The sequence below is a fragment of the Ostrea edulis genome, chromosome 8 (assembly GCF_947568905.1).
Source record: "Ostrea edulis chromosome 8, xbOstEdul1.1, whole genome shotgun sequence".
In the NCBI taxonomy this organism is placed as follows: Eukaryota; Metazoa; Mollusca; class Bivalvia; order Ostreida; family Ostreidae; genus Ostrea; species Ostrea edulis.
The window spans coordinates 28,116,491-28,126,511 of NC_079171.1; the positions used below are offsets into that span (position 1 = coordinate 28,116,491).

Sequence of the window (10,021 nt, forward strand, 5' to 3'; positions counted from 1 at the left end):
AATACGGGTTGGTACATGATCAAATTTTCCATAAAGCCCTTCGGGCTTTATGGAATTTGATCACGTGACCAACCCGTATATATATCCCGATAAATATTTTAAAATGATACCTTATTTCTTAAATATACATGTACATGCACCGACGCAAAATCATTTCCTTGCATTAAAATATTTAAAAACCCGAAAAAGTCTTTAATTATTGAAAGATATACATTTTGCGTGGGTATATACTCATGTTATTCGCTCCGCTGCGCATTTATTCCGTAAATGTAACTTTTAGACTTTTAAAGAGATCATCAAATCATTTATACCGAGCTCTAAATTAATTATTGTGGGCAATATTTCTACGAAATTGATACTCTCATAAATTCAATTAAAGAGAGCAATAATTTAATTAATGCATGCACCAAATCTATTATTTCTCTCATTCATTCAATTGATGCACACATTAATTCAATTGATGAGAGCAATAATTGAATTGAAGTGAACATTAATTCAATTGATGGGAGCAATAATTGATTTAATGCGTGCATTAATTCAATTAAGAGAGCAATAATCGAATTGATATCTTCAAATAATTCAATTACGGTGACACCATTCTCCCAATTTTATCTTATACAAGTTTAAAGAGTTTTTATTTGCATTTATTAGAATTAAAAATATCAAATAAAATATATATGTCATCACAGTTTGCGAGACATACATTTACAGAATCTGAAAAATTGTCGAGTGTGGCGAAAAACAGCATATCGCCATCAGAAAATTGCAATTTTCCATAAAAAGCGTTATCAAAATTTCATAAAAACTGGTTATGAGTGACTATTTAATAGCAGACTTTCGAAATGGGTCATTTTTAACCAGATTTTTTAAAAATAACTATCGGAAAAGACTCCAACAAAATTTATGTTCCAATCATGCATACCTCTAAATAATAAATAAATCATTGATTTTGCAAAATCTGATGACATCACAGGAGGGAATAATTACTTTAAAGTGTGCAAGAATTCATAATTAAAGATATCATTAATCATCTGAAGAAATCTTTAACAGAATGGTTGTGTGCTTCAATTATCTGAGTTCATGTTAATTTGTCACTCCATATGCAACCTTCTATCTGCTAGGATTCACTCAAATAATAAAGCAATGAGAGCCAAGAAAGAATTAAAAGTTTTTATTTACTATCTGTATACATATACGATTTCACTTTTTAACTGAAGAGAGGACAACCATTGAAATATCTTTAATCCACAGGTCTTGTCAACACTAAGAATTATCACAAAGGGTGATTTTCAGTCAGAAGTGGCTGACTTACATGGCATCTCTCAACCATCGATGAGCAGAATTTTAATGGATGTTGTAGATGCTCTCAACTGCTCCCTACTCAACATCAACTTTCCTTCAGAGTCAAATGAAATTCTAAACATCAAGGCGCAGTTTACGCGTGTGGCCAACTTCCCAAATGTTGTCGGCGCAATAGATGGTACACTGATTCCAATCATGGGGATGTCAGGGGATGATGAACATGTATTTGTTTCACGAAAAGGTTTTCATGCCATAAACGTCCAAGGTGTCGTCACTGGAGACCTGAAGTAAGCAATATTTTAAAACAATACACTACAATTTTTCCACAAATATAATTTAACATAAAATGATACATGTTGAGTATATATAGAAACTACTAAAGATAGATTGGGTTATTTACTATCTAGCAAGAGGAAGGTATGAACTTGTTAGGATAAGCAAGTTCTGCCCAAGCTCTCCTCTTTCTTTACTCTTCCCTTACTATCAATATGACCTAAAGTGGAATGGTCAGGCAAGGACAAGAAGCAGTACCCAAGTACAGATAATGCCCATTTCTTCATTTCATGAAATTACAGAGAACTGGGAAGGGTGGGTGGGACAAAGCTCCCTTTACCTTTCAATTGTAGGATTCTATTTAAAAGGCAAAATTCATTACTGATATCCAAATGTTATATAAAAGAAGATGTGCTCTTAAACCTGAAATGCCCTCAAAAGTGCTTTTATTGATGAAAGGCTCTACATAGTATAATATATGTAACATTACCACTAATTTGGACCTGTCCTAGAGTGTAAGACCGCTGTGGTGGCCTAGAGGTTAGAGCGTTTGTCACGCATGCAGAAGGCCGAGGTTCGAATCCCGGCCGCAACAGACCTAAGTCGTTAAAACAGGTAGTGACAGTTCCATCGCCAAATGCTTGGCATTGGGTGTGAATGTCACGGGTCCTCGGAGATGAACTTAAGAACGGATGTCTCGTGTCACAGTAGGTGTGGCACGCTAAAGAACCCTCACTACTCAATGGTCGTAAGCGCCCAGTAAATGCCTAAATTTGAAGCCCTTCACTAGTCTTGGTGGCTTCTCCATATGAGTGAAACTTTAAACAAGATACAATCAATCATGTCCTAAAGTCCATTTAACCCTATGGTTGTGAAATTCATAATTTTGGTATATCCCTTCTTGCTTTTCCTAAATATGCAGTTAGTTTTTATACCATACAGCAAATATCAATGAAAAAGACAAAATAAAAACTTTATAATTCTGGTCCCACCCTGCAACCAAAACTGTTACCCCTGGGATCATGAAATTTACAATTTTGGTAACGGTCAATCTACTCCTTCTAAATATCTATTTAGTTTCAATTCAGAATCAATAGCATTAAAGAAGATATCTGAATGTGTTACACATACATGTATATACTATTTAATACAAAGTTTTGGCCCACTCTGGTCTCCATCACTATGTTTTTAGTTTTTCTTACACGTGTAGTTGAAGAGAAGATTTTTGAAAATTGGTCAATTTTGGACAGTTTTTGTCCTACCCCTAAGGTCGCAAGGGTGCCAGGGGTCTTGAAATTTACAATTTCTGTCCCCCTTGTCCCAAATATGCATCACACCAAATTTGAAAAGAATTAGAATGGTAGTTATCAAAAAGATACTAAAAATGTTCAATTGTTGACAGACAATGCATGATTTTTGATTAATATTATATCAATTCATCCATTTCTTTAGATTTATCAACATAGTAAGTAAGTATGGTGGTGCCACACATGACTCCTACATACTTACTAACTCAGGCATTCCTGCATTAATGGATAGACTGGAAGGGGGAGGCTGGCTCTTGGGAGACAGTGGCTATCCATTAGGGCCCTGGCTGATGACGCCAATTCTTCACCCGACAACACCACAAGAGGAAAGGTATAATGCCAGTCACGCGAAGACGAGGAACTGTGTCGAGAGAGCCTTTGGTGTCCTCAAGTCTAGATTCCGGTAAACATTATTCTGTGCTACTGTTAAACAAATTTCAAAACAATGACAATTTTTTTCATTAACAGATGTATTTACTATGAATATCACATGTACTGCCAATTATATTATCTAATCAAACTTTAAAATGTATTTCAAATGCTACATCACGACAAAGTAATTCACGAGCTGGCTCCACTGTTACTGACCTTCGATGTATCAAGGCCATCAAACCATCTTTATTATGAAGCTGTTTAATGCCTATTTCTGGTGGGGCTTTGGCTTATGCTCCTGAGAAGTGTGTCCGGTTAATTGAGTGTTGTTGCCGTCTGCACAACAAGGCCATTGGAGAAAGACTGCCTACACCTGTGGCTGGAAACAGTCCTCTCTTTTCTGATGCCACCGCAATCTCCAACAGTGAAAATTCTGCCAATGCAACAAACATAAGGGGTTTAATTATTAGGAGATTTTAAACTCCAAATTGAAGGATTTTCATACATACCAGTGAACAGCAAACAACAATCTTGTAGTCACTCGTCCCTGAAATTTAAGACGTGTGTGTGTGTAAGTGGTGGGTGTGTGTGTGTGTAAACACATTTTGGGATCCCATTGTATCATTTCTTTCTCTTAAATCAACTTTGTACTTTTCAGTCAGTACTAAATTTCACTAAATACAATATCACTGAATTAAATCAACTTGTAAATAGTTCATTTAAATTTGTTATCTAATTTTCAATTTAATAATCATGTTACCAGTAATTTAGACAAACAGGGAGATTAGATTGTTCTTGATAACAGAACTACTTCTAATATGTTCATTTAAAGGGACTATTTCATTTTTTTAAAAATACAATATTGTTTTTATTTTTGATGTTAAATATTGTTAATATATCATTTAGAGCTTATTAATGCAAGGATAATAGAAATATCTTACCTTTAATTCTGTGTTATGTAAACAAGACTCAAATCATTTTTATGTTTACAATCAAACTATTGAAATTATCTAAATTTTGTGAACAATAACATGTAGCTCAATCTTTTTTACACAACAAATAATAAACTCTCTATAATGAACCTCGTCATGATTTATGATCTAATATTTTTCGTAAAACCTTTAAAGCACATTAGACAGTTGAATTTGATCATCTGAAATTGAAAAACAAGATTTTGGGGTAAATAGTGAATCAGTCCCTTTAAATAGTTCAGAAGATATTGAATAAGTCAGATTTTTAAAATGTAGGCTCAACCCCAAGGTCAAGGCTAAACTTTACAGATTAATAAGGTTTTGCTATAAAGATTCTACACACAAAATATGAAAGTGTTACCTATTTTATGGTATAAACCTATAATTTTGACCTTGAGATCAAAGGGCAAGGTCATGAATGTACATAACACATAGTCTCATGGTGATACACACATGTCTTATGCTATGACTATGTCAAAATCCTATAATCAATTTTGACCTTGAGGTCAAAGTTCAAAGTCATATAGAGGTCATGAAGGTACCTGACACATCATCTCATGATGATATACTCATGTGTCAAATATGGTATGCCTATGTCAAAGAACAAAGAAGTTATGGCCCGGACACGAATCTACACAGACAGACAGACTGATTTCTATATACCCCCCCCCCCTGAACTTCGTTCGCGGGGGGTATAATAAATATTTTTTTAGCTAAACTATTATTATTATCGTTATTAAACATTTATAGTATAAGTCCGTGTTTGCCCAACTATCTATTTTGTATTGCTTATGGGATTTATGAGATTGATCACTGTTCGTTATCTTCACCTTTCATTTATATAGCACTTTATCTAATGAAGGCAATTAGCCTAAAGCACTTCTACATGTAACTAAAGCTCTTTCAGAATTTAAATGGACATACCATAGAAAATCAATAAAAAATCTTACAAAAAATACTTTAGTGAGGGAAGGGCGTCTTCCAGGGTTCCATTGTCTCAGCTATATTGGCTATAACCTGAAATATAAAAATGATGCAAACATGTTATTATTTTCTTATTAAGAGAACCACAATCTAAAATAAGACTTTCATAGAATTTGGAAAGTTGTCCACTAGCTATATACCCTAGTAACAATCAGTGCTTCATTGATGTGTACACAAATAATAGTTTTACTATATATAGCTTCTTTAAAGTAAAAACAAAACACTTCTCTTTATATATGTAAATATGTGTACTGCATGCTACACTTTCAGTGAAGGAGCATGAACTTATCCCTCAGATAATCTTCACAGGGAAAATATTGCTTACAAATATTGAAATTTAGATACCTTTTAAATAGTTACATATTTGTCACCAAGTCACCACCAATAAACAAGCTTGACACATGGGTCCACTGGTCAACTGCCTTTCACACACACACACACACATATATAATTTCTAAAATAAAGGATTAATGTATATATCTATATGATACAATTTGTATAATAAATTTAATAATATGAATTAACATGAAAATTTAGAACTTATTTTTCCTTTTTAACTATTTTAGAATTTCCCCTTAATTTATTTTAAAAAGAACATTAGCAAAACTGAAAACATCAGGAATTTCCAAAAAGAATTTTAGAGTCACTGGACAGTCTGTTAATATATCAGGATATAAAACTTTCATCCTCCATTGTGGCCCCCCACTAAAGTGGAATAATCTACTCAATATCAGAAAGAAGGTCACAGAGAGACAGATGGACAAACAGATGACGGACTATCAGAAAAGTTAACAATACTTAATAACATAGTGACATATATTTTGTTCACATTTCCTTGGAGACCAATCCATAAATAGGATTGCTGCAATTTTCTTGCAACAAGTTATGAATGTTTTTCAAGACTTGCAACTTCTCCTCCTCTATCTCAAGATGACGCTTCTTGATTTTCAACTTTTCTTCCTCAAAATCAAGAAGGCGGCGGGTTTCATCAGAGCAGGAGTACCCTCTTTTACCTAAGGTTTAAAATAAGTTAATGACATCCAATTACATAGATCACACAGTTTTTAAAAATTCCCCAAAAGACAAAAATATACAGCGATTTAAACAGATATACAGACAAATAGTAAACTACACCCATAATTCCATACCTCTACTTGTTGACATTGGAACAACTGAGTTTGTCTCTATAAAGTGAAAGGAATGATTAAAGGATGATTCATGCAATATAACATAGGTGTCAAAAAAGGATAATATTCTTGCTAAAGTTGTACATCATGGTTTTTTAATTCACAATACCGGGTATGTATTATTAACTTTCATAATAATACAATTTATTGGTCGAGGACTGGTCATGTGAAGGGATACAATTCATGATGTGATAACTGGGCTGTCTCCCTTTTGAAGATAACTGCTAATGGCACAAATGAGAAAGCTCTTGTGAAGACAATTAAGAAAGATAGTATGCAAGATCGTTAATCATTAACTTAAGACCTGATAATTTGTGATGTCTCCCTGCTAAACAGTCCATAATTGTATATTGATACTAACCCTCCACTTCAGTTGCTTTGTCAGTATCATTGCATGTTCTTCCTGTGGCTTGTGACACAAGTTCTTCAACTGGCACTAAACTAATTTTATAATTCTACTAGCAATGAAAAGATTTACAAAAAAAACAGACATGTAGAAACACTATATCATTACAATACATATCCTGTCATCGGTAGTTGAAAAGTGTGTTGATTTGATTATACAAGCCCTACCAGTACTATTCATATCTTGTATTATATCTTCTATTATGCCTATAGATTTAATAGTGAATAATTTAATTTTATTTGTAACACACAATTTCATTGGCTGAGCACCCTTAAAAAATTTCATTTACATCATATAAATGTAACTTGGTATGGGGACACCCCCCCCCCCCCCCTAGACAAACAATACGGCACTACTATTTCTTTTCTAATTTCACATTGCACCATGGAATACTGTTAAGTTGATAGGCCTTTAAACTATGAAATTGAAAACAACGGATTTAAACATGCACAATAAAAATCTGTATTGTCTGACTTCCCCCTCCCCTTTACTTCGAAACAAAACGTAGTTTTTTGTTTGCAAGGAAAGGTACATAAAACCTTAATGGTAATATTAGAAAACAAACTCTGACATGTACAACGAAGTCATATGTGTAATACAAAACGGTATAAGAAGTATTTGCAAAATTGCTGTTTCATAATGTTTTTACTTGGGGAGATTGCTTGACAGACAGAAAACACTTTGACTTCTTAATATATTATTTCCTCCAAGACTGGCTAGGTCTTCTCCTACCATTTACCTTCTGTGATTATCAACCCTTGAATACTTCCATCACCTGATGCAGTACACATTGATGTGTTTTGGACTGATGATGATGTGGTTGTTTCATTAGTATCAGTGATGCCACTAATGGCAGTTGAAGGAATAACCTGCAAAACCTAAAACAAGTTCTATGTATGCAATGTACTTTAATACCACATATCCTACAATCAGTGATTAAATTGACATAATTCATCTATTTATACATGTTTATTTTTTCAATTTGATAGAATTTTTGAGAAAGTGGTTTTTTTAAATTGTCAATCTCTACTAACATTGCATAAAAATTTCAAAACTTAACTTCAACATTCAAAATTTGATAACAGATTCTTTTTAAATCATTAGAAGTCACAAAAAGGAGGAACATACAAAACATCTCAACAAAGTCCCAGAATTAATTATACTGACCTGGGTTTAGTATGATCTTGCGGTTAGTATGACACATAATTCCAATTACAGTAACACTTGAACTACTTGTTCATAATTCGCAAGAATGGCTCATTAGCTAATGACTGGAGACCTACCATTTAACACTACTGGCAGTGAAGTAGTGATGGGAATTGAACCCATGATCTCCTAAGACAGTTAGATCCAAACTTTCGGGGAACCAAGGACGCTATTACAAAAATCCAAGAACTACTTAGTATGTTGAGTGATTCAAAACATGAGGCAGACTCAAACTTCACATCATGGCATCTAGCTTATGTATATAGTCTTCTTACACCATGGTAGGTTGGTTGGTTTATAACCAAAGAGATGTGAAAGGATTTTATACTAGGAAATTTTGTATCAGTATGTATACCAAGTTTGCCAATTTTGTTACCTAGTTACTAATGGTTAATTTGACAACCCAAATGAATAATTCCCCTACCCCCCCCCCCTTTTTTTAATTTGAGATGTGCTATGTGCAAGTTTACACCATTTTAACAGTATTAAAATGCTATATGAAATCAACTTACCTTCCTTGGTCAAGACTCTCCATGAATTTCCATCATTATTTGAAACATGCTTTTAAAAATGTGCATAAAACAAAATACATATAAATAAAAATTAACATTAAAAACGAACATATTCGTAAACACACTTTCTCTTCCCACAGGTTCATTGATGGATGGTCCAATGGACCACCCCCAGTCTGCATCATCTTTTTCTCCTCTCTGCTTCCTTTTTTTTTGGCAGCTGACTGCAGGTCCTGCCATTTCTTCTTGACTTCAACCACATCTCTCGTACATTGAAGACTTACTGCATTTACTCTGATATATGTATGCAAGGTGAAGATAACGAACAGTGATCAATCTCATAACTCCTACAAGCATTGATACAAGGAGCCATGCACTTTTACAGCACATTATTTTTTTTATGTATTGTGGAAATTGTAAAATAAACTTCATCAGTTCTAATACTAGGCCTAGTTATTGACCATTTTTATGTTTGGGTCTTAATATATGAATACACAAATAATTATTTACATATTGATTATTAACATTTGTATAAGGTTAGATGTGTATTAATATATTATGACCCAAGCACCTGTGGTTTGGAAGTATATTTTTCTTCCGTAGCAAGTTAAGTAAGTCACAGCGGCTTGCATAGAAAAATGAAAAAAAGCCCTAGATTTTTTTCCCCTACAGGTGAGTGTCATGATTTTTCTACACAAGCCTAGATCTATGCCAAATGTGCTAATAGTAATAAGCCCAATTTAAAATTGCTTGGAACATTCACAATTTACGTAATCAGAAAATCGTGAACAGGAGTGATGACTGGAGCATTACAAAGTGCCAAATTGTTTTTGTATTGAATATAGTTTACACCCATTATCAGTAAAATCCCACTTGTCAGTGACTTGCTGCCAAGTTGCAGTCTTCCGCATTGGTCAGCGAGGAGGAAAACTTCCCATATAGAATGCTGTAATTAATGGAAACAGCGTCCACCAACACCTCCACCTCCAGATCAGAAAAAGTCGGTTTCCGCTGTTTCTTGCTCGACATGCTTAAGATCGTCAGACGATAGGCCTATCGTTAGATTACTGTTTTCGACTGAAGTGAAAATAGCCATTGCGCACGCGTACGTGCAATTGTACATTTAAGAATTCGTAAGTTACGTTTGCGGCTAAGAACGGTTTTGTGAATACCATTTCACGAGTACGTAACTCTAATCTTAAGTCAGACATAAATCCTACGTTTACGTCTACGAACTTTAGTAAATATGATCCCAGGGCCGTAGGAGTGAGTGTTCGTTGACGTGCTAACGCCTGCCGCGACACGACACCTCCATTTTTAAGGTCATATACGTAAGAGTCGTGATTGTCGCTTCTAAATGCTGAACGTTTTGCGAAGAAGCAATCACAACCTATGTCTTAGGTTTTACCTGGCTTAGCACGAGCGTGTCTTGACCTCCTGGCAACGAATTGAACGTTCTACCACTGAGCTACCGCGAAATAGCGATACAGACGCGTACATT

The 10,021-nt window shown here is 34.3% G+C and overlaps 1 protein-coding gene, 1 long non-coding RNA gene and 1 pseudogene across 2 annotated transcripts; 1 reads left to right on the forward strand and 2 right to left on the reverse strand.

The window, feature by feature from the left end:
* The first annotated feature begins 1,340 nt into the window (after positions 1-1,340).
* On the forward strand, positions 1,341-3,289 carry LOC125662036 (putative nuclease HARBI1). The gene is made up of 2 exons (XM_048894216.2): positions 1,341-1,589; positions 3,028-3,289. Exons 1-2 carry the CDS (start codon positions 1,348-1,350, stop codon positions 3,287-3,289), a joined length of 504 nt encoding a protein of 167 aa, XP_048750173.2. The 5' UTR covers positions 1,341-1,347.
* On the reverse strand, positions 1,494-5,636 carry LOC125662042 (uncharacterized). The gene is made up of 4 exons (XR_007365239.2): positions 5,176-5,636; positions 3,471-3,687; positions 3,085-3,305; positions 1,494-1,584 (listed from the first exon to the last, which is right to left on the reverse strand). It is a non-coding gene; the product is annotated as an uncharacterized LOC125662042 (long non-coding RNA).
* Positions 5,637-6,034: 398 nt separating this feature from the next.
* On the reverse strand, positions 6,035-9,549 carry LOC125663045 (myb/SANT-like DNA-binding domain-containing protein 4; annotated as a pseudogene).
* Positions 9,550-10,021: the final 472 nt, after the last annotated feature.

Coding starts and splice junctions, on each gene's coding strand:
- LOC125662036 (XM_048894216.2), top strand. CDS start 1,348: ATGGATGTTGTAGATGCTCTCAACTGCTCCCTACTCAACATCAACTTT. Junction 1,590..3,027: donor GTCGTCACTGGAGACCTGAA/GTAAGCAATATT, acceptor CCATTTCTTTAG/ATTTATCAACATAGTAAGTA.